At 46.0% G+C, this 25441-nt stretch overlaps 2 protein-coding genes across 3 annotated transcripts; both read left to right on the top strand.

The window, feature by feature from the left end:
- The first annotated feature begins 13171 nt into the window (after nt 1-13171).
- On the top strand, nt 13172-17979 carry LOC125543341 (proline-rich receptor-like protein kinase PERK15). Of its 2 annotated transcripts, XM_048706657.2 has the most exons (8): nt 13176-14063; nt 14725-15225; nt 15860-15946; nt 16052-16122; nt 16381-16457; nt 16641-16788; nt 17195-17356; nt 17494-17979. In XM_048706657.2, exons 1-8 carry the CDS (start codon nt 13547-13549, stop codon nt 17821-17823), a joined length of 1893 nt encoding a protein of 630 aa, XP_048562614.2. In that variant the 5' UTR covers nt 13176-13546; the 3' UTR covers nt 17824-17979. The 2 variants fall into 2 exon arrangements, with proteins under 2 accessions (XP_087402782.1, XP_048562614.2); XM_087546656.1 differs by having other exon boundaries at nt 13172-14063; nt 15860-16122.
- A 1445-nt stretch (nt 17980-19424) lies between these two features.
- On the top strand, nt 19425-23278 carry LOC125529667 (ras-related protein Rab7). The gene is made up of 7 exons (XM_048694092.2): nt 19425-19668; nt 19791-19817; nt 19916-20015; nt 22204-22350; nt 22438-22518; nt 22609-22754; nt 22911-23278. The coding sequence occupies exons 1-7, from the start codon at nt 19616-19618 to the stop codon at nt 22978-22980; spliced, it is 624 nt and encodes a 207-aa protein (XP_048550049.1). The 5' UTR covers nt 19425-19615; the 3' UTR covers nt 22981-23278.
- Nucleotides 23279-25441: the final 2163 nt, after the last annotated feature.

Consider the following 25441-nt stretch of genomic DNA (forward strand, 5'->3'; position numbering starts at 1 on the left):
CAACCTAACAAAAAGGTGTAGGACGAAAACAAATCCTAATAAGCATTAAAATAGGCACATGTCTCGACCGTAATGTAAACTTCATCTTGTCACTCAAGGAAGCACGTGGCATGATTAAAACTATGGGAAAAGGGGAGAAAGGACATGCAGAGAGTTATTTTATTATAAATATTGTAATCACTGAAATATCTCACGACAAAAATGGCATATCCAATTGTTTCCTTTCCATAAAGTCCGTATTTTACCCCTACAAATTAACCACAATAATGGTTGTGAATCTTACAGAAAGTTTTACATTGCTCTTAGCAGTATGGCGAGCCCTTCTCACAGGAAGCTCACCCAAAACCGGACTGCACCGGCCCTCGTGCTCACCGCCTATGACTGTCTAAAGGTCCGACAATTTAACTGCAATCCCCATGGTTTGGTCTGCAACTCCTGCTGCAGTATGATATCCCTGTAGCAGCTGCTACATGAACAAATCAGACATGGGCGAGCCAGATTCACTTTGAAGTTTATAGAAGGATTTACATATTTCGTATATGTAAATGTAGGGACAAGATGCAGAAGATGTGATATGCATACCTTCCGGCAACACCATGTAATCTCTGCTATAGCGAAGGTACCTACTGCTAAATTTTCTGATTCCTTGGGCTTATAAAATTGTTAACCGGGCAACATTCTACTCAGCTACTATTCATACATATACCATGATTTTAGTTCCTCAAATTATAATTAAAATTTCAGCTTATCTGTAGAAACTATTGAGAGAAGAATCACAAGGCGCCGCCTATAATTAAAATTTCTTATTATTTTCTTTTCTTCTCTATGAAATACAAACAATCAGCTTTTATTCAATTATGCATTCTTCAACAAAATAGCAATATTTGTAAAAAGAAGGTCAGATCTTTTTAACACTTCCATCGGTACCTACTATGAACCAGGCGTCATCGACACTGCAACGGATCAAAGGTATCAATTTCTCAGATTTTTGACTGCATGCATTTGTTAACTGTGAGCATAATTTGCCTGTCTACTTTATTTGGTCCTGAACTTACAAGCTGCTTGCTGCAGATCTTCTTTGCTTCCGCATTTTCTTTCATCTTTCCTCATACTTGTTGTTCCCCTTTCATGTCGATGGCTGTAGATAATTAGCTCATACCGACACTGCGTATGCCTTTTTTTCCATACAGTTCTAAGATTGTGAGCAACAATATACAATCTTCGGACCAGATAAGAAAGACCGCGCACATATCTACAAGGCAATAGAAAGTTCTTAACCCTTTCCTTTTTTATTTTCTTCTTCTTTGCAACAATAGCATCCATGTCATCATTCTGGCTTGATCAAACTATACTGCACTACTGAATATATAGACCCAAAAATGCTCTAATAGACTTTCCCATACATGTTTCCTGCATACTTTTAGCACCCTTTCAATATATATATGTTGAATGGAGGACTTGACAACTTTTACTTGCATAGCTCACACCTAACGCAACATTCTTCTTCCAGCTGATATAATTGTGAAAGCACGCGACAAGGCTGCCAATGCCTTTATATATATGATGGCCTTTATATATATGATGGCCAAGAGGCAGCCGCATTCTTCAGTGGATATACAGTATAAGTGCAGTGCAGTGATTTTGACACTCAAAAACCTACAGTATGATGCAACAGCACGAGGAGAGGAGCCCGCTGAATGCTTCATCTCTCATGCCATTTTGAATGACGTCCTTATCAACGGGCTCTCAAACATGGCAATACTCCTTCCACGGCCAGGATCTTCTCTGATGGTTCAAAAGAATGCCAAAAAAACTGCTTACAAACATAGGTTTCCTGCGGGTTGAAGTTCAGAAACTGACTGACTCCAGCTTTTTGCTGTCAACAATCCCGAGCCGTCGTCACCCAGCTCATATGGAACTGTTAACATGCTCCTCAGTTCAGAGTTCTCCTCCATCTGCTACACCATAACTCAGTCAGCTGAATTAGCTATAGCAGTAATACCATGCTCATCAGTTCAGAGTTCTCCTCCATCTCAGAATCAGCAAGCTACCTCTTGAGCTATGCAATCCACGAGTGTTTTCATCAGTGGAGACAAGCATAACAGTTTTCATCAGGCACAACAACCCTTGAACAAGCTAGCACTCAAGCGACGCTTCCTACTTTAGCATGAGCATTATGCACTGATCACTATGCATAGTACACAGGGCTGTCACCGCTACTATGCTCCTGTAATACTCTACCGATGCTGCCTCTTTGCAACCCGCTCGACCTCAATATCAAAAAACAACGCACACAAACGCATTGGTTCAACGATGGGCGCGGCCATGCCGCGCCTTGTGCCTGCTAGTAACAAGATAGTATTGCAGTAACACCAGGAGAAATGCAGTTGATCTGAACTGATATTTTATCCATGCAGTTTGGCATACTTCCGCCATCATCGCCTCCCCCTTTCCGCCCCTGTGCAAAATAACAGGCCGTCATCACCAAATTACTAGGAACTATGTGATGATTAGTGGAGTTTAACAGCAAGTCCAATCCGTATGTTTCAAATGACCCATCTAAAAGCACACACTACATATAGAAACAAAACTCAAAACCGAAGGCCTGCGAATATTTCGGCTAGTTCTGCACTTTTGCTTTGCTTTTCCCCGTTGTGGTAATTCCCTTGGGGAGTCGACATTGCCACTAAATCGACACGCCACTGGTGAAAGACAAGGGCAGGACAGCCAGCCCCGCTGCCTTTTATCCTCAACAGTGGCCGTCGAGCCTTAGGTCAATGGATTTCTTTTCTTCTCTCTTTTGGCTTTAGGGTTGGAAGGATGACCAAACAACAGAGCGCACCACACCAGCATCGGGACTCAACTCCACCGCCCAGTCCACGTCCGTCGGAGCCGTGGATGTTTCATTCACGGAGAACTTTCGTAACATCGGCGCACTAAGCCCCGAGTAGAACATTATTGCAGAATGATGTGCATGTCTTGAGGAAAAATCCCACTGTGTTCACTGTTTTTTCTTCTTTCACTGTGTTCACTGGTTGAGAAAAAGATGCCGCTGTGCTCACTGTTTTTTCTTCTTCCGACGAGAGGCTACGAGCACACGATCTGATCGCTCTTCTCCCTACCGGCGGCTACTCCAAGCCTCTGATCGGAAAGCAACGTGGGCATGAGGAATATGCGCGGGCGGGCGGCAGGCGAGGATATGGACATGTGCAGGCATGAGAACCGGCCGGGACGAGATACGCACAAAAATCCGAAAAGGTTTGCGTTGCGTGGTTGTGCGACGGGGATGGGCCACTAGCGGCCACTCGCGTGCATGTGCAATTGTGCATCGGTGGATCATGTGGGCATCGCGAAAGCAACGGCCACCATACATCAGACGACAGGAAGGAAGGCGAACAAAATCCTAGCACCTCCTCTGCCTCTCTACTTTATGCAATAATGCTAAACATAGAGTTACATGTAATTACACGCTGATTAGGATTTTTTGCATCTACTAACCAATCACAAACTTGTCCCCCTCTGATTTTCATGGGGCCTTTTTATAAAAACTTATAACTCGTTTGTACATGTAGCATTACTCTTACTTTATGTATATCACCTTCGCATAATTGGTTGTGGAATGTAGATCGAGTTGCTCTTTGCAATGTTTGTTTTCTCTCCCTTCGGCGAACCGCGTTTAAGGGCGGGGCTCATGCGGCTAGTTGTTGATATTATGTCGTTGCAAATACCAGATGTAATCGATGATGCTAATATATATTGTCCTTTGTGAATGCATAAGGCAGATTATGATTTGCCTTCTCTTTCAATTCTTTTTTATTGTCCTTTGTCGTAAAGAGTTTTCGCAAAAGGATAGGAGTCATCAGAATTCGCCTGTTCTAACAGATGCTGGCTGCTTCTAAAAGAAAATAAAAAAAGGCATGTTTCAAAAGAATCACGAATCGTTGTAGGGAATCGAACAACTTGCACAACAGCCGGGGTAATGATGCTACCAACGAGGTTTCGATTGTGGATTCGGTGTCATATTGCCTGGTGAGGCCATTATTCTTGGGAAGTAAATGAGAATAATCCTTCGCAAAAAGATTAATGAATTGTTTCCTGATTATGGTTTCGTTATCCTTTCGCCACCAAAGTCAACACGCATGCACACTCACTCTATCTCTATGATTATTCCGAGAGGCTGGGCCGACAAGTGACAAGTCTAGGATTTGATCACATTTGTACTGGTTTTAGCGTAAAAAACCTAACCATTTAAATTATGATTAACTATAATTGTTTTGACGATCTTAACTGAGACCTTTTTCTCTAAAACATATGAAGCCAGGGTAACAACTCCAGAATGGGCCTTGTGCCTTGGCACGGTTCTTTCCGAGAGGCCGGATGCAAATCTGGGGCATTCGTAAATCACAGCAAAACATATATTTATCTAAAAAACAGATCATATATAATTTTACTACTCATTTTTGTAACATTCACCTTATTCTTCTGTCTCGTAGGACACTAACAGACATGTATGTATAGAAGAGTCAAATTTAATAAACTTTGATCAAAATTTTAGAGGAAAATATCCATATTGAAAAATACCAAATACTCCCTTTGTATCAAAATATAAGACATTTTTACAGCCTATAAAAACGTCTTATACTAAACTAAAACCATGACAAGTATTGTGGAACAGAGGGAGTAGATATCATTAGGTACGCCGTGAGACACACTTACACATTGTACTCCGTCCGGTCCTTTTTAGTCTCCATATAAGTTTTGTCCAAAGTCAAAGAACAATGCCAAATCAATATTTTTAGATTCATCACGAAATGTAGTTTCATGGAATATATATTTAGTATTTTATATGTTGATATTTTTTAATATATATTTGGTCAAACTTTGTAATGTTTGACTTGACATAAATCTAATACGCGGAGTAAAAAGGAACATAGGGAGTATATATTTGGTATTGTTAATGTAAATATTTTTCTCTATAAATTTCGTTAAAATTTGGTAAAATCTGACTTTTCAAAAAAGTTTATAGCCACTACATTATGGAGCGTAGATGGTCTTGTGTGTACGGTGCTTTGAAAGCAAAGGACCAGACCTGCGCACTTGTTGTTGGTCGATTGGCCACCCGATCTATACGTGCATGTTTGCAGTTTAGTGCACGTTATGCAACGTATCCTGACTTGGTGCGATGGAATGGAATGCATGGCCTTGCTTGCACACCCATCGGCTTCAGCTCGATCGAGATCATGAGTAAAGATCAAGGCATCAATGCAGAAAAATATCAAGATCGGTTAAATCACTCGCAATGTGAAAGTCAAGCTCCATCGGCATCATCTTTGAATGACCGATCATGTACCAATCATGCGCCCCTACTTTAGGCCACTTTGGATTAAGAAAAGGGAAGAAATGAGAAAGCATGCTAGGGAGTGCTGGCCCATCGAGTTCAAGTTTTTCTGTTTTGTTCTTTCTCTCCCTTTACCCGACATTTGTTCTCGCATCCCACAGTTTGATCAAATGTTAGATTGGATCAATTAGGGTTTATCGGCATAGCTTCGACTGGCGCGTGTATATTTATATATCACAAAAGGTTACACATGTGGGCTAACTAAGTGTTAAGATAGCGAGAATCCTTGTGGTGGAATCAAGCCATTTGGGTTCAAGTCTTAGATTTTGTCATGTGGTGGCCCAACCCGGGGAGAAGGCCCAAGGCCTCAAGACGCAGTCGCCAGCTCGATCGAGCCTGGCGGGCCCAACAAGTCCAGCAAACGACGACCAGCGGCAAGGAGGGGAAATAAGGAGGTGGAGCACGGGCAGGAAGAGGGGGCCGAGAATTAGCACATGTTGAACTTCCCTTTCCTTCTTCCCCAATCCTTCCCCCTGTATCCAGAATTGTAATCAAAGGAGGGCCAAAATCCTAGCGAGGGCATAACAATTGGTATCAGTTGTCATCGATCCTCCCCGGTTCCGGCTCGATCCGTCAGTCCGATCGCGGTTGGTGGTGGATTCGCTCCGCCGCCGTAATCCCCATCCTTCGGCAGGAACGCCCGATCCGGGCGTCGATCTGGCGCCCAAGAGTCGACCACCCACGGTCGTTCAGGCGCAGCTCTCGGCGGCGATGGGGTCAATCGAGCAGCACAACATGGAGACCGCCACCAAGCTCGACGAGATTGCGGAGCAGCTCAAGGGCATCACAGCCTGGATGCGGATGATGGACGAGACGACCCGCAACCTCAACTCCTGGGCGTCGCTTCTGCAGCTCCATTCCGAGGACGCGTCCGCTCGCCTCCGCGCGCTGGAGTCTTCTTCACCGCGTCCCACGATACCTCCAGATCCGGCCTCCTCTTCGACGCCGCCTCCTACGGTGGAGGTGCGCACGACGGGCACGGATCGGCCCCAAGGGCACGGCGTACATCCAACTCCACGGGGGCCAGTTTTTGGGGATCATCCATTCCCTCAGCTGCCTCCGGTTCATGGTATGTTCCCAAACACCCGCACGGGGTTCGATTCAGAGACTGGCCATGGTGACCGTCGACCGGTGCAATCGGGTCGCTCCTCCTTCGGTAGTACACCGAAGATGGACTTCCCCAAGTTTGATGGGGAGGACTATCAAGTATGGCTCGACAATTGCGAGCTGTATTTTGACATCTATGGTGTCTCAGACCATATGAAAGTTAAATTTGCCTCTTCGAATGTGATCGGTAACGCTGCACTTTGGCTCAAAATGGCCCAAAAACCCAAACCCCTCCAGCATTGGGATGAATTGCGTGCGGCAGTAGCAGAAAAATGGGGCAAGGATAAGCATCAGTTCTATACGCGTCAGTTGTTGTTATTGAGTCAGATAGGATCTGTAGCTGAGTACACTACTAAATTTGACACTCTTTGTCATCAGATTTTGTTAGCTGATCCACATACACATGAGGTGCTCTTTGTAGAGCGTTACATTGCAGGGCTCCGTCCTGACATTCGTTCTGCTGTTGTTTTACACCGTCCTGAAAGTGTGGATACTGCTAGTTGTTTGGCCTTGTTGCAAGAAGTCGAGGTGGAACATGACAAATCTCTGTCAGCTGTGAAGCATGGCTCGCGCTCTTACAACAAATCATCGGCAGAGAAGAAACAAGGGGTTTCCGCTTCAGAAGACTCGCGGAAATGGTCTGAAAAGCTGGAAGCACTGCGTGCCTACCGCAAGTCGAAGAATCTCTGTTTCACTTGTGGTGATCCGTGGGCACGTGGCCACAAATGTCCTGACAAGGTGCCCATTCATGTCATGGAAGAGCTACTGGAGATTTTGCAGTTAGATGATCCTCCCGACCCTCAGCATCTATTAGACTCCAGCTCAGATGAGGAGGTAATGCTTTTGGCCGGGGACAGTGGCTCAACCCCGCAAGTCAAGCGACGCACCATGCGTCTCCATGGTCGAATTGGTAGCCGAGAGGTGCTAATTTTGGTGGACTCTAGTGCCAATTGCTCGTTTGTGGATGCGGTGATAGTCGATGAGTTACAACTTCCAGTGCAACAAACGAAGCCAGCCTCATATGTAATTGCAGGAGGAGGGACATTGATGAGCTCTCAAATGGTGAACCAGCTCTCATGGTGGACTCAAGGCCATACCTTCTGCCAAGACATGAAAGTGCCCCCCCTCGGCTGTTATGATATCATCATTGGCGCGGATTGGCTCGAGCAGCACAGCCCTATGTGGGTTCATTGGCACAAAAAGTGGATGAAGTTCACTCACGAAGGGCGCCGCATCTCCTTGCGAGGCATTCAGGACACAAAATCAACATCTTAAACCCGTCTCGGCAGGGAAATTGAAAGGACTGCTGCGCCGAGGGGCAATTCAGCAAGCAGTGCAGATCAAGCGTGTGCACCAAGAGAATGAATTATGCTCCGTTGCTGATACTGTTCCAACCCCTGACCCACTTCCTCCAGAGGTAGCCACGGTCCTGCAAGAGTACAAGGATGTGTTCGCGGAGCCATCCACCCTGCCACCCCGGCGTTTGGGTGATCATAAAATTCCCCTCATTCTGGGTGCTCAATCGGTCAGCGTTCGCCCGTATCGCTACACCCCCCAACAAAAAGATGAAATATAGAGGCAGGTCAAAGAGATGTTGTGCAAAAGGCATAATTCGTCCTAGCTCCAGTCCTTTTGCATCACCCGTTCTACTGGTTCGCAAGAAAGATGGATCGTGGCGATTTTGTGTGGACTACCGGCAACTAAACAACTTAACCATCAAAAATAAGCACCCAATGCCTATAGTAGAAGAATTGCTTGACGAGCTTGCAGGACCAGCTTGGTTCACCAAATTGGATTTGTTGGCGGGTTATCATCAGGTTCGAGTGGCGGAGGGAGATGAATTCAAAACAGCTTTTCGGACGCACCATGGGCTATACGAGTTCCTAGTAGTTCCCTTTGGCTTGTCAGAAGCTCCCGCAACATTTCAAGGTGTGATGAATATGGCTCTAGCGCCGGTGTTTCGTGAAGGTGTAGTCGTGTTCATGGACGATATCTTGGTGTTCAGTAGGACATTTCAGGAACACATTGCAAAGCTGAGGACCGTTTGCAGCTCCTGCGCGACAACCACATGGTTCTTAAATAGTCAAAGTGTGAATTTGCCAAGCCTCAAATTGAATATCTCGGCCATGTAATCAGTGCGGCAGGAGTGTCCACCGATCCAGCGAAGGTAGCAGCTATCCAGCAGTGGCCGGTACCAACCACCGTACGCGCTCTGCGGGGTTTCTTGGGGCTTACCGGCTACTACCGAAGATTTATTCAGCACTACGGGGTCATCAGCAAGCCTCTGACCAATTTGCTCAAGAAGGGGACAATATTTCAGTGGACACCAGTGACTAATCAAGCCTTCCAACTTCTGAAAACAGCCATGATTCAAGCCCCAGTACTGGCAGTGCCAGATTTCCGTCAGCAGTTTTTCCTGGAGACAGATGCATGCAAAGATGGAGTGGGGGCAGTCCTGATGCAACAAGGGCACCCGGTGGCATATCTCAGCAAAGCACTTTGTCCAAAGAACCAAGCCTTAAGTACATATGAAAAAGAATGCCTGGTGATCCTCATGGCAGTCAACAAGTGGAGATCTTACCTACAACACCAGCATTTTGTGATCCGCACCGATCAACAAGCCCTGCTGCACTTGACCGAGCAACGATTAAGTACTGGGATCCAACACAAAGCTTTTGTTAAGATCATGGGACTTGACTACACTATCCAATATAAAAAAGGGATTGCTAATGCGGCGGCTGATGCTTTATCGCGCCGTGAGCATGGGGCACCCTTGCTGGCGATTTCGGCAGCGGTGCCCTCCTGGCTCGAGACCCTGGTGGATGGGTACAATGAGGATCCTGAATCAAAGCAGTTACTGCAACAACTGGCTGTCACCTCTCCGAATGCTCAAGGTTACTCTCTCGAAGCGGGAGTGATCCGATACAAGGGCCGCATATGGGTGGGTCAGAACCTATTGGCACAACAGCATATTCTGCAGTCATTACATGCAAGCGCGCTGGGACGGCACTCTGGGGTCCTAGCAACGTATCAGCGTATCAAGAAGCTTTTTGCATGGCCACGGCTCAAATTGTCAGTCACTGAATATGTTCAGAATTGCGATATCTGTCAGCGAGCGAAGACTGAACACTGTCGCAAGCCAGGGCTGCTTCACCCACATGAGATTCCTCCACATCCTTGGCATACCATCAGTTGGGATTTCGTCAAAGGGCTACCGTCTTCTCAAGGTTATGAAGTGATTCTGGTTGTGATCGACAAATTCACCAAGTTTGCACATTTTTTGCCGCTCAAGCACCCGTACACGGCATTGCAAGTGGCTCAGTTGTTCTTTGACCATGTCTATCGACTTCATGGTATGCCTGCTCGCATCATCTCTGACCTTGACCCCGTGTTTACTAGCTTGTTTTGGCAAGAGTTATTCCGGCTCTCAGACACTCTTCTGAATATGAGCTCGGCACGTCACCCGGAGACAGATGGCCAGACAGAGAGATTGAATCAATGTCTCGAGGCATTTCTTCGTTGCTCTACGCACGATGCTCCAGCCAAGTGGGCGAAATGGCTAGCTCTCGCCGAACATTGGTATAACACCACATACCACACAGCGGCTGGCATTACTCCGTTTGAAGCTCTGTATGGGTATCAGCCTCGTCCGTTTGGCATTACTGCTCCAGCCACTAGTGGAGACCTGCAGGAGCTGATCGAAGAAAGAGAATCCATGACAGAACTCCTCCGACAACACCTCCAGAAAGCTCAGCAGCGCATGAAGAAACAGGTAGACAAACATCGCAGTGAGCGCGCGTTTCAAGTGGGGGATCAGGTTTTTCTCAAAGTGCAGCCTTACCTGCAAACCTCGTTGGCTGCTCGTCGCAATTAGAAACTATCGCTGAAGTACTTCGGACCGTACACAGTGCTGAGTCGTGTGGGCGCTGTGGCATACAAGCTTGATTTGCCAGCCAGTTCCCGAATCCATAACGTGCTTCATGTTTCGCAGCTGAAGAAACAAGTGCCGCCCAAGATGACCAGCGAGCCAGACGTCTCCATGGTCGCTCCAAGATCGCTGTGTCCTCTCCGTCCTGAGGCGGTGGTGCAAAAGCAGCTCTTCCAGCGCGGTGGCAAGTTGAAACCTCGCCTCAAGGTGCGCTGGGCGGGCCGAAGTGAAGATCAGGATACCTGGGAGGAAGCCTTTATTCTGCATCAACAGTTTCCTACTCACACGGCTTGGGGTCAAGCCGCGCCGCAAGGGGTGGGGAATGTCATGTGGTGGCCCAACCCGGGGAGAAGGCCCAAGGCCTCAAGACGCAGTCGCCAGCTCGATCGAGCCTGGCGGGCCCAACAAGTCCAGCAGACGACGACCAGCAGCAAGGAGGGGAAATAAGGAGGTGCAGCACGGGCAGGAAGAGGGGACCGAGAATTAGCACATGCTGAACTTCCCTTTCCTTCTTCCCCAATCCTTCCTCCTGTATCCATAATTGTAATCAAAGGAGGGCCAAAATCCTAGCGAGGGCATAACAGATTTTGCTCTAATGATTGCATTTTTCTAGGCTTATGATGTTTTTTGACTACGAGGCACCCGCAGTGATCAGTTAATTAATCTCAAGATTTACTCGCCCAATCTCTTAAAGATGCTCATATGAATAGGGTGAGTGTGCCTGCGTATCACTTTATCATAATTTACATGATTTAATCACCTTTCCCTCTCCAATATTGTTTATAATACGCGTCATTGAGATATACTCAATTTCATAGACAAAAGGTCGACCCCTACATCTACAAGAATTGACTTCGGCACTGCCACTGCAACACACTGGACAAAATGCCGCCTCGCCGGACTCCACCGATCTTCTTAAGTCCTGATTTTATCGTTGATCACATACATCGAGACTAAGACAATATTGAAGGCCATGTCGTTGTGGTGTCACCAAATGCTCCCGGAGGCTAAAAATGATGTCTATGTGTTAAAATATATTGTCTGCCATTCTCAATATGTCATCAGAACCAGAAGATCTCAAGTTGAAGAGACGACCAATGTACTGTTTAATGAAATCTTTCAGCCCACACCGATCCATGTTGTCTGGATGTTAAGGGGGCTACTCCCGGAAGCTCCAGACTCGAGAGGAGCTCCGCCTACATCCGGCGATGGCGTCCTCTCCGCCTATCAAATTTGGAAGAGATTGCTAAGCGCCACTCCATCTAGATTAGCATAGGCTAAAGTGGCTGCATGCATCTCTCCGATGCAGAGGCCGGGGATGACCTCCTTTTCAAAAAAAAAAGATTAGACATAGGCATTCATTGGGCTAGTGTTGAGTGAAGCTGTGCTCCAATGTTTTTTTTTTCTAAACTAAAATGGGAAATTCTTGAAAGAATAATCTTTAGCAATCTGTAGCAAAGACTGTGTCAAAAATTTAGAAAAAAATCATAGCCTCGAAGACCCAAAGGTTTCTTTTTGAGATCAAAGTTATCCAATTTTTTTTGAGGAACGAGCTATTCAAAAATTGGTTATACGTCTGCTAAAGGTATACTTGCGTTTTGCCGCAAACGAAAAATGTACGGAACAGATTGTGGTCGTAGTCGATATAACTAGAGATTAGGAGGTGTGGATGGCTAGCGATTGCAATGAAACGTAGTAAATGCGAGGTGTGTATGGGGTTTATGGATGTTGCCACACTACATTGATAAAAGTTGACATGTCACGCTTTTTAGATATGGTCGATGTGAGAGACAAGGCCGTCGATCCGCGCATTATCTCCACCCTCGTTACAGTACTTATTTACTAGTACAACCCTAGGGAAACAGATTATTTCAGACGAATCCAAAATAACACGCATACCACCGCCGTTGACGGTTGGTTGACTCGAAGTCTGCCACCGGCGAAGCGACCCCGCCTCGCTCACACCCACCTCGTGTTTTCTGCATTCATGCTACACGCATGTCACGTGTTTTTTTTTTCTTCCGTGGAATACCTGAAAGGAAGGTGACACAACTAATTTTCTTACTTAAGAAGAGTGCAGTGGAATCATCGATCAGCAATTCAGAGAAGCGGTAAGCACGGTACGCTTTATCGTGGATACATATCCAATCCGATCGACCTGATCTGACTGCAAGCATTTATACGAATCAATTCGTGCACTGCTTTAGGAAAGCTGCCATTTTTTTCTCGCGGGAAAGCTGCCATTTTTCAGGACACTACTTGACATTGCAGCTCTCCTACTTGACATCGTCAGGGAGCTGCACGGCCCACCGTGTCATGCTGCTAACATGCAGCTGCAGAGGCTTCTCCCTCAAGCCACGAGGCACACCTGTCGCCCGGAAGGAGGAAACCCCCACTCCAACCGGCCACTGACAAAGCGGGCCCACATATCCCAGCAAACGGCCTTCGCCATCAGCGTAATCGTCGCGTGTGATCCCGCCGCGTAATCGCGATCAGTATCTTGAGCGGCAAGGGAAGCCCGACGAGGCGGGGTCCACCCGGACTCCTTACCTCACCGACACGCGGGGTCATCCGAGCCCTGGCCCCGCCGGCCAGCGACCGGCGGGCTCGACACGACGGGGGGAATGCGATTCTCGTGAACTCATTCGCGGGCGAACCGGAAAGCGCGGGCGGGCCGTGCCGCGTGACGTGAAGGTAGTCGCACGTTTACCGGCCACGGCCGCGCTGTCGTCGCGCTTTTATTCCACTCCCACCCCGGCCCTCTCCTTCCTCCCGCCGTCGTCGCGTCGCGCCGGGCTCCACCTCCACCTCCACGCACCCACCCACCATTAGAGACTCCACTCGCCGCCAACTAGTGCTGCTACGTACGTACGACGTACTGCCACCGGTCGCAATCCCCGCTCGGAATTCCCCACCACCACCACCACCGCCACCGCCACCGCGGGCGGAGCGGAAAGCGGCACCTTTCCTCCCTTTTCGCTTATCTTTCGCCCCGCTCCCTCCGTTTCTCGCTCAAGCACTAGGAGCAGTGCTACTGCAGTAGCAGTAGTACGTCGCAAGGAAGCAACGCGGGTAAGCCAGCGGCGAAGTTGGTCTAACGCGGCGGGCTTCTGATGTCGTCGCCGCCCGCCGCGCCGGGCCCGGCCTCGCCGCCGGGAAACCGCACAGCGCCGCCCCCGGCCTCCGCGCCGCCCGCTACCAACTCGACGCCCCCTTCGCCGCCTGCGCCACCGCCCTCTTCTCCACTCCCACCGCCGTCGACGCCCGCCGCGACGCCCCCGTCGCCGGGTGCCACCCCCGCGACGCCCTCCCTCCCGCCTCCCACGGCGCCCGGGGTGCCCGCCGCGCCGTCTCCCCCGTCGACCACGCCTTCTCCGCCGACCGATCGTCCGACGCCGTCCGCCCAGGCCTCGCCGCCGCCGCCGACGAGCTCAGCGCTCAACACGGCCACGGTGGCGGGGATCGCGGTGGGCGGGCTGATCGCGCTGCTGCTCGCCAGCCTGCTCTGCTTCTGCATGCTCAAGAAGAAGAGGCGGCACCACCCGCACCACCCTCCGCCTCCCCCGCCGCCCCACCACCTGCACTACTACGGGCACCCGCCGCCGCCGCCGCCCCCGCCGCCGTTCAAAGGTGAGATGGCAGCTGTGCACCCTCCATGACTCCTTGTCTCGGAGCAGATACAGTACCATACAGATCTCATGTGCGTTCTTTGTCTCACTAGCAAGGCACATCGCTGTCGCTTGCAATTATCCCGCTGTTCTTGGCAAATGTGCGTTGGCTTGTGACGTACAAGTATGACTTACGTTCCAGTTTTTTGGTGCCTTCAAGATGGGTCCTCTTTTAATCATGCTATTATGGCGTTATGGACATAAAAATATCAAAATTTCCGTCAGAAATATATTAGTATGTCTTAACCTATATGTTTATTAATATATTAGCATGGCTAATTTTAGTATGGGGTAGTCATCACAGGAAGCTTCATCTTTGTTTGATATAATCCAAACGGGCAATTTCGAGAAAAGGATAAAATAACCACTAGGTCTGCATATTTTTTCATTCTTCTTCATGGAATCTGATTTGTACAAGGCAAATCTGTGAGGGAAAGTATGTTCTCCTTTTCGAAGTGTGTTAGTAACTTAGTATCAGAAATGTAAATGTGTCTACTTCATTCTTAAACTTCGTGCAATCATTTCTTGTTTATTAGATTTTGTAACAGGGGAATCCATTTGTAATTATTATTTTTCAACACGAGTCACTCTCATCTTTAATTATGATTCTTGTTCTTCTGCAGGGGATCAATATGGGTGGCAGCATAATGCCCCTCCGCCACCCCCTGATCATGTTGTGAAGATGAATTCACATCCTTCCACTAAACAGCCGCCGCCTCCGGTCAATGTAAACAGCAGTGGTTCGGGTTCACATTTCTCAGGCGGCGGTGAGAATCGACCCCTGCAATCACCGTTTGGCAACGCCCTCAGCTTCTCGAAATGCACTTTTACTTATGAAGAGTTGGCTGTGGCGACCAATGAATTCGCCGATGCTAATCTTCTCGGGCAAGGTGGCTTTGGATTTGTTCACAAAGGAGTGCTGCCAGATGGCACAGAAGTTGCCGTTAAGCAATTGAGAGATGGAAGTGGGCAGGGAGAGCGTGAGTTCCAGGCAGAGGTTGAGATTATCAGCCGAGTACATCATAAACATCTCGTGACGTTGGTTGGTTATTGCATTTCTGAAGATAAGAGGTTGCTTGTCTATGAGTTTGTTCCCAATAACACATTAGAATTCCATTTACATGGTATGTTTTCTCACTATGTTTCAATCATGATTGTTTCTTCTCTCTCAGAATGCTCTTTAATCTTGTCCGAGAAAGTGAACTATGCCATCTTTTGTATTTTTTGGTTCCATATTTTGTACCCATGAATATCCTAGCTATTGCCAGTTTATCGTTATCAGTTGCCGTATGAGTTGTCGGTTAGTAATTATCGGGGTGATTTACAAAGTTAAATCTGTGGTACTACATGATTTAAATTATTATCTTGGCTATGAAAAAGAGACCTTGTTCGAGTAAATTGACAATTTGAGCAGTTGCATTGTTCAGAAAATGAAATACCATGACTGCAAGAGAGTTTCATTAATGGTAATAATAATCACAACCAAATCCATTCCAGAAGATATCAGCTTTATCGCCACCTTTTCTTTAGTCTTTAATAACTTTCCCTGATTTTGTCAAACTGGGAAGATACAACTTTGTTTTTGCTACCACCCGAAAGGGGCAACGCTTTCTAGGTTTATTGGCTACCTTTTTCTTGAAGATCCAGAAAACATTGCTCTGAAGCTCGTGTCATGCAAAAAAGCTGCTATCTTCATTTGGTCTGTATTCTCTTGAGCATTTGTTATTGCCTTCAGGTTATTTCTCACCTCTTTTTCAGGAAGGCGTGGACCAACTATGGACTGGCCTTCAAGACTACGTATTGCTTTGGGTTCTGCGAAGGGATTGGCCTATCTTCACGAAGACTGTGAGCTCACACACACATACCTACTTGTTATGCTTTTCTTTTGCTTTTTCACATTGAAAAAGATATGTGGCTGTTCTGTCATGATTTTATTTCTGTACTTCGCAGGCCATCCAAAGATCATTCATCGTGACATAAAGGCATCAAATATTCTTCTGGATTACAGATGTGAAGCTAAGGCATGATACCCATTTTCCTTTGTGTTTCATTTCTACTGAGAATTCTGAGAGTCTTTCTTCCCCTGGTCCCAACTAAGTTTAGTTGCTAGTGTAGTGTAAAATCCTGAATGTCATTGGTTGATATGAGTAAATTTAGAAACTAAGGTTGAGAGTTGTGATAAATTGATGTGTAGCCAATCATCATAAACAGAGTTAATATCAGCCTACTAATACAAACTGTTAGATGTGTAATTCACTAAGTAAACCTTTTTTTAACAGGTGGCAGATTTTGGACTTGCAAAGTTAACCTCTGATAATAACACCCATGTTTCCACCAGAGTAATGGGCACATTTGGGTAAGTTCGATCTTCCAGTGAAACTATCCTTTTGCTTTCTGGGACAGTGAAAGAGTATCTCAAATGCTTGAAATGAGATCAATCATGATGATATATATAGCAAGAGATCGACATTGTTCTAGCTCATAATGTGCAATCTGCTGTATGATAATTACTGCCCTGATAGTCTTGTTTTCCCCTTAGGTACCTTGCACCAGAGTATGCTTCTTCTGGCAAGCTCACTGAGAAATCAGATGTCTTTTCTTTTGGAGTAATGCTTCTTGAATTAATAACTGGACGCCGGCCTGTAAGTTCAAAGCAAGCGCATATGGATGACAGCTTGGTTGACTGGGTAAGTTAAATTTGTTGTCCACCGTGCTGGTCAAATTAGTCATTGTTGTATTTTTTCTACTCATTTTCATTTATGGGTCTTTTTGGAAGAGGAGTATTTCTTGGTAAATTTTTGGTGTTTTAACTTAAAAAATACTGCAAGGGATCTATTCCTAGATAAGATTTACTGTAGTTAATCTTGTCACTAAATTCCAATCATCCTTGAGGGCTGCCTTGGGCTTCTGAAGTAACAACCATAGGATCTATTCCTTCATATTTTACTTGCTATTCGTCGACAAAATGGGCTGCCTTGACCTTTGTATTTATTCTTGTCAGAGAGTTTACCATCTTCAAGTTTTCGATACGGAGTACCTTTCTAGTAACATCTATATTTGAGTTGGATCCTCTTCCTTTCTTTCTCCTTGCAGGCAAGGCCTTTGATGACACAAGCACTCGAGGATGGTAATCACGATGCTTTAGTGGATCCCCACATGGGAATCGATTTCAATGATAACGAGATGGCAAGGATGATCGCCTGCGCAGCCGCATGTGTACGCCATTCTGCACGGCGACGCCCACGCATGAGCCAGGTACATTTCTACACCTGTTTCTCTTCTTCCCTTGTATCCTTATCTCGTCGACACAAATTCATCACTCTTTACTTCGACCTCATCCCCATTGTGTGCTAGATGGAGTTAAGCTAACCTCGATCCTCTGTGATGAACAGGTTGTTCGGGCCCTGGAAGGCGACGTGTCGCTGGATGATCTGCACGAAGGCGTCCGGCCTGGCCACAGCCGGTTCATGGGATCGCACGCCAGCTCCGAGTATGACACCAGCCAGTACAACGAGGACCTGAAGAAGTTCAGGAAGATGGCGCTCGGCACCAGCAGCTTCCAGAGCAGCCAGCTAACACCGTCCAGCGGCGAGCACGAGCAGGAGCACCAGAACCCGTCCGTCCCGAGCAGCGACGGCCATCAGCAGACGCAGGAGGTGGAGTTGGGGACTAGTACGAAGCGAGACGACGGCGACGTCGAGAGCCAGGCTTCCATGAGATGACCACTTTCCCTTTCCTTGGAGAGAGTTAACCTCAGGACATTATTTGTAAATCCACAGCATAGCTGAATTCACATAAGCTGCCAGCTGACTTGGTTGCAACGAACAAAAATGATATTTTGTTCTTGAGATATATATATAGTTCTTTTGTTAGACGCATTTACGTGCTTCCTCGGCAATTTTACTTCCGTTTGCACTGCATCTTTCCGTAGATGCATGATCATACATTGGCTGTCAGCCGTCTGAACTTTGGTGTCATGCTTGGAAGAAAGCTAACTGGCTAACGAGATGCTGTTGAGTTCAGGGGAAGAGCCAGGGAGATACAGCAGGCATGGATTCGTTGGACCAGGCTGTATGCTTCCCCTCTCATTTGTTTTTGGTGCAGCCGAAGCATCCCAACGTCTGCTGCAGTCATGCAGCTGCGGTTGCGTTCCAGTTAGCTAGCGTATATGATATGAACATGATAAACTTTTTCCAATATAAAACCAAGTAGCATTCAGAATCTGTTGACAAAAGGTGCCGGTCGGTTTATGCAAGACCGTTGAGTTTCAATGGTGTTCTTATTGAGCTAACAAACATTAGGTGTGTCCATCTTAGCCTCGGATATGCCTCTTTTGATGTGGAAGAATTGGGCTCCTCCCAAATACAATTTTTTTGCTTGGTTGGCCATCAACAATAGGATATAGACGGCTGACCGGCTTCAGCGCAGGGGCTGACCAAACTGTAACCTTTGCCCGCTATGCAAACAAACGCCGGAATCAATAACCCACCTTCTCTTCCAATGTCGTTACCCAGTTAGAGTCTGGATAATGATCAAAACATGGCTTGGTTTACATGATGTCCATCCTACGAATTGGGGAGGCATGGTTCCTATCAAGGAGTGGTGGCGCAACATTGCTTCTGGGAGGTCACAATCTCGAAGGGCGCTTCTTTCCCTTATGCTTCTTATCTCTTGGGAAATCTGGAACGAGCGAAATGCACATGTGTTCCGCAGCACCGTGATTCCGGTCGGGGTGATTGCAACTCACATCAAAGCGGAAACTTCATTGTGGTGCCTTGTCGAGGCGAAATATTTATGTAATGTAATGCCGCGAGAGTGATGCTTGTTACCTGGCCTTTGGCCAAGATTCTTAAACCTTCTTATTCAAGCCATTTTCCTTGTTTCAAAAAAATAAAAATAATAAAATCTTAGCCTCAGACCAAACGACCCCTGCCTGCGTTCATTCTGACTTAACTTTCTTCGTAAAATCTGTAGCAGGTGCAGTATGAAAGAGACAACAGTTACTAGTCGGCAGTACATTAGTCCCTTCTTTCCAGCACTGAAGACACCGTGTGCACATGCATATATGTGTCAGACGCGGATGAACCGTGTACAATAATAATTTTTAATTATCATACTTGTAGGTAGCACAGAGCCATCAGTTGGACAAAATCTGCCTGTCCCAATCAATCTTATTTTTTATTATCATCGACGATTAATAAATAATGAAAACAATACTGCTGTCTGTCTGTCTGTCGCTACTCTAAAAAATTGACGGAGTAATAATTCGCCCGCCCGGCAACGCGTCCACCCAAACGAAACAGGTGGAGGCGGAGCGGCGAAGCCTTCCAACAAAACCGATCTTTCTCCTTTCCCGTGACAACGGCGCGCACACACCAATCCCAAAGCAAAGCCAAGCAAACCAGACCAACACACGGCGCAAAATCTTCCGACCTCCTCCTCCTCCTCAGCACCCGCTCCCCCCTTACCCCCCGCCCCGCGCGTAGCCCCGCCCTCCGCCCCAGATCCGCGGCCATGGCGTCGCGCAGGCGAATGCTCCTCAAGGTCATCATCCTCGGCGACAGCGGGTGCGTGCGCGGCAATCACTCACGCCTTCCACCCCACTTTTGTTTTGGATTTCCTTTCGGGTGTGATGTTCCGCTGTTGTCTGATCACCCTTGCCTGCGCTTTTGTTTTTGTTCGTCGTCAGGGTCGGGAAGACGTCGCTGATGAACCAGTAAGGCCGAACGGCAATCTCTCCCTGTCCGATTCGTCTGATTCGGGTTATTTCTGTGCGGGGGGTTTGAACGATTTGGGTGGTTGGTTCCTGTGCAGGTACGTCAACAACAAGTTCAGCAACCAGTACAAGGCCACCATCGGCGCCGATTTCCTCACCAAGGAGGTCAAGATCGACGACCGCCTCTTCACTCTACAGGTTCTTCATTCAATCTACTACTGACGTGCTTGGTGCTAGTTTTATTGTTGGGCAATTAGCTCTGGGTGTATTAGAACACTAACAGATTCTATGCTGTTAGAGATGTGAGTATGTGACACTTGCGTGAAACCGAAAAGTTCCCATTCTCTGGTTAGTGTTCTGAATTCTTGAGTAGGTCCGATGATGATCAAGTTTAGTGGTAGTACTACTAAACTAGGACCCTTGTACTCTGCAGTTTGTTTATGACAGGTTGAGAAGGTTGGTTCCTGAGTTATTCAGGTCAACATAAGCGACATTTTTGGTTTATTATAGAGTTATGTACTTTTGCAAACGTTCTGCTGGTGGGTGATTATCGGATAGGTTAATGCAATTACAGATGGTTGGATTGTTTTTAGGGTAGATTTACCTTACCCAATTCGAAAGAATATACTTTTGCAAACGTTCTGCTGGTAGGTGCTTATCGGATAGGTTAATGCGATTACAGATGGTTGGATTGTTTTTAGGGTAGATTTACCTTACCCAATCGAAAGGCACATTATGTCATAAGAAATTACATCAGTTCAGCTCTAGTTCAGTTGTCCACTTGGTTTGCACTGCCTCTATATTACAATTTCTCAAGGATTAGAGGACTGAGACCGTAGTTCAGAGGGAAAAATAATAATTAGAAACAATGCAGGGGAATTGCATGTCTGTGCATTAAGACAGAGAGAAAGCTGTCTTACACCTTCCAGTGGCCCAACACTATGTGCATGAACAAAGAAAAATAAAATCTGGCCAAGTCCAGAGGAAACATGACTTTTGCTAAGTTATGGCTTCACTAATGTGAGTTACTATTAAAAAGCTATGCAATATTACTTATATTGTAGCCATCGGTCCTATCCTTTTTTATCTTACTCTGGGGTCTCTTTCTGTTACTCTGTTACATATAGTATAATTGATGCGTCCCAATACTGCAGTACTCTGATTGTCATAAATTGATTAACACATAGGTACCATTACTCGAACTTTATGGACCATGTACCGACTTGCTTGCTTTGGTTAAGACTAAGAAATTTCCAGATTTTTATGACTGGGAATGAACTACTTTGTTGAGCTGTTATCCGCTGGCACTCAACTTTCTTAAATCTGGACTAGAGTATTGAACGTTCAGAGACCCTGCCATCTTTTCTATTTAACAGGACAGCAATGAAACAGCCTGTTCAGCTGCGTTCTCTATGGCCCATCTCTCATTCATCATATTTAAATCAAGGATATGACCATATGGGATAGCCAAACAATTCATTTATACCTATACCTGAGGTTCAGACATTTGTCTTTTTATCCCCGCCGGGTAGTTTATTTGAATAAGCATAAACAAATGATTTTTTTTGGAGTCCACTGTCTTTTTAGTTATACAATAGCAAACTTTGTATTTGGTATGCTGCTTGATTTGATTCTAGCTATTTTACTTGATTTACAAATTTTCCGATGGCTGTGATTACTTGATAACATTAGATACTTTTTTACAATAGCAAACTTTGTATTTGGTATGCTGCTTGATTTGATTTTAGCTATTTTACTTGATTTACAAATATTCTGATGGCTGTGATTACTAGTTGATAACATTAGATACTTTTCTAAGATGAAATGAACTGAAGTATGAACAACATTCTTAAATAATCTTGACTGCAAGTGAAAATAATTGTACTCTCTTTAAAAAAGATGGAAACAAATACGAAGAACATTCTGTTACGTTTTCGTTAATATCGGTCCAATGATTTTATTACCTAAATTATGTATTTTGCACAATTCAGTGAAGTAACTCTGTGTGCATTCACCGGACGCTTAATATGGTTGATGTTATTTTGCTAGTGCAAATGGCCTAGCTGCTTATAGTTTTTTTTTTCTGTTCTGCTTTTGCGTGTATTTTGTTTTTGGTTGCTGTGAAGCCTTCATTTTTGTTGTGCTTGCTGCTGTGTGTCTTTCTTCTTCTATTGCAAAGAAGCGTGGATTGCGTGCGTTATTGGGACAAAAAAAGCGAACTAACCCCAAATCTTCACTGCCCTAGCTAGTTAATCATTACGTATATCTATAGCCTGATTATTTTTATGAGAACACTAGAATGTACATCTGTCTACTTTGTTCCTTGTGAAACAATAGTTCCACTCTCATTTAATCTTACCACATTTTTGTTTTTCCTGGAACCTAGATATGGGACACGGCTGGACAGGAACGTTTTCAGAGTCTCGGTGTGGCGTTTTACCGGGGAGCTGACTGTTGTGTTCTTGTATATGATGTCAATGTTACCAAGTCGTTTGAAAAACTCAACAACTGGCGTGAGGAATTTCTAATTCAAGTAAGTAGCTTGCTTAGTTGCCGGTCGATCAAATGTACTGCAATATGTATGGTATATTGAAAGTTTGGCCCGTCATTCCTGTTGCAGGCTAGCCCATCAGATCCAGAGAATTTCCCTTTTGTTTTACTTGGAAACAAGATTGATGTTGATGGTGGTAACAGCAGGACTGTGAGTATTCTTCGCGACAAAGTGCCTATTTTTCTTGCTTTCACTTGATATATATACTTTATGATATTTTTGAGACCACTTGTCTTTCAGGTTTCTGAGAAAAAGGCTAAAGCTTGGTGTGCTTCCAAGGGAAACATCCCTTATTTTGAGACGTCTGCTAAAGAAGGCTTCAATGTGGAAGCAGCTTTCGAGTGTATAGCAAGGAATGCTATCAAGAATGAACCTGAAGAAGATATGTAAGTTTACTTCTTGCAGTAGATGCGTTGTTTACACAAAGGGATAATTCTTACTCGATTATTTTCCTCGGAGGGGAGGGCATTTCAAAATAGCAACACGGAGATGCACTAACAGTATGTTAGCAGCTATATTGACGTTTTGCTAAATTCTTGTAGATATCTCCCTGATACAATCGACATGGGCGGTGCTGGAAGGCAACAACGCTCGTCAGGCTGTGAATGCTAGAAGATAAGGATCCCCCTCAGTTTGGATTGGCTTGGTGGTGCTCGCTCTTCCCGAGTTTGATATATATATTTAGTTTGAAAGCTGCTATCTTGTATCGGTTACTACATATGGTTGTCTAGTATTCGCTCCCTTCTAGCGAGATGGGAGAAATTTCATTCATAACTTCTGATTCTTTGTATGAGCGTTAGATGGTATAGAGTTGGCATTCTTTTTAGTTTTTGCGAGGTTTTGGTTGTCGTGGTGCGTACATATCCCAGAAAGATCAAATATATATATTTATGAAGATTGTAAATGGACAGGAGAACGGCCCAATATTCGTGCTTTCCTCTTCTAACCATTTTGATGGTAGATCCACATCTACATCTATATGGTTCATCTTTTACCCATCTATTTTCATTTCCATTCCTCTCTTCCATGGTATATATAGATCAGCCACTACGATTTTCATTTCCGTGTATTCATGCTGTTGTTTGCTGCAATGATGTGACACAAGATTGGACTTTGCAGATTCCACTCTTATGTCATGTGTAGGTCCCTAATGGTGTTCATTTATCAAATTTATGGAAGGACCATGCTCACTTTCAATGATTGCTACAGTTTGTCTTGATTTCTGTTGTTGACATCTCCAGCGAGAACATAGTCGACTACACGCTGTGCCATTTGAACTATTGGATTCGCCTTTCCTGTCAGCGCCATGCATGTGCCCAAATGCAAAACGAACTCATTTTCATTTCCTACTACAGAGCAGCAACATCTGGTCTATACTGCGTGCGGTGCTCGTGAACTTCTGAAAGTTGTGGCCATGCTGAGAGCTCCCAAAAATAAACTGCCAAATCTACAGTTTGTCCGCATCGATCAGAATTAGAAACCACAAACCAAAAGTTGTGGTAGCCGCTGCACCGTTGAAATGCATTCCAAACTGGAGCGGTTTAGTTTAGTTTCAGAAGTTAGGAGGGGGAAAAACAAATCGGAGATTGCATTAGCAGGTTTCAACCAGTGTCAGATTTTGGAAAGCTTCAGTTTGTGCAATTTTAAGCCGACAGGTATGGGCAACTTCTAGTCACCAGTGTCGAGAAATTTCCATGTTTCGAGAGGTTTCTGTAAGTGGGACGGGGTTTTGAGGGACAAGGACAACCATCGAAAGAAAACAACGCGAGAATGCCATTTATTGAAGTGGCGCATCTTGGTTTTGAGGAAATCATGCAAACTGCCATGGTCTACAAGCAGTGACGGAGCTAGATAAGAAATGCTGGAGGGGCAAAAGGCAACCCTAGCAATCTCTGAGGGGGCCATACACTATTTTTTTTTCTAATTAAGCACCTCTTCTGGACGCTGCTGCAGGAGCACATGTAGCTCCGACAGTGTCTACAAGTCCGGTACTAGGTGTAGGTTGGGGAACGATGCCTCGGCGCTCTTCTGGACGGACTAGTGGTTGAGCAAGGGGAGGCTAGAAGACATCGTGCACAACCTCTTCGCTTTTGTTAAGAAGAAGGCCATCCGAAAGCGCATTGTGTGCAAGGTATTGAACGAAAGGTGGTGGGCGGATGTGACGCCTAATATGTACGAGAGGTGCTCAGTGAATTCATTTGGCTGGTGGATCAGCTTGACCGAGGTGTAGCTTCTTCAGGGCGTTATGGACGCTCTAGTCTGAGCATAGGAGAGCGACGCCCACTTCTCTACTCTCTCTCCGCTTACCGGGCACCCTTTGCTTGTCGGGTGGAGAACACTGGCATGGTTCAGATTTGGCGTTCCCAAGCACTCCTCGTGCATGATGTTCTCACGGCTTGTGATGAGAAACCGGTGTTGGACGGTTGATAGATTAGAATGGCGAGGCCTGGCTCATCTGGCGGAATGCCCTTTTTGTGAACATGCACCGGACACAAGTCCATCACATGCTTTGAATGCGTGCTTGCAAGATAGGTGTGGGCGGACATTCTTGGCCACAGGGGAAGGCCTCAATGGATACCCAACCATGGTTCTGAGCTAGTGACCGGTGTACTTTGATTGATTCGGGTCAGAGGCACTCGACAGATACTTGGATAGTCATGGTCCTTGTGGCGTGGACGGTATGGAAGCACCGCTATGACGTTGTCTTGAATGGGGCATCTCACTAGGTTAGCAAGGTTCTCATTTAAAGTGACTGAGGAAAAGCTAAGCCAGAGGATAGGAAGCTCCTCTGCACGGATGGATTCCTACCATCTAGGGTGGATAGTTTGTGGAATAGCGAGTAGCCTGTTTGTAGGGAGGCTGACCCTTGGGGTTGTGGGTGTGGCTTCGCTCAAATGTTGTCATGGCGCGCCAACATTTTAGTGGGTGTTTTGGTGAACGATGATCGGAGTCAAGGAAGAAGTTGTATCCTTGTTGTTAGGCAGTACCATCCAAATGCCGCCTAGATGTGGCCGTGGTGACGTGCCTCATCTGCACGATGTGTCGAAATCGAAATCGAAAGCTATGGGTCCAA

This window comes from Triticum urartu, chromosome 3A (genome assembly GCF_056163025.1).
Source record: "Triticum urartu cultivar PI428250 chromosome 3A, HENAU_Tu73, whole genome shotgun sequence".
Lineage (NCBI taxonomy): Eukaryota > Viridiplantae > Streptophyta > Magnoliopsida > Poales > Poaceae > Triticum > Triticum urartu.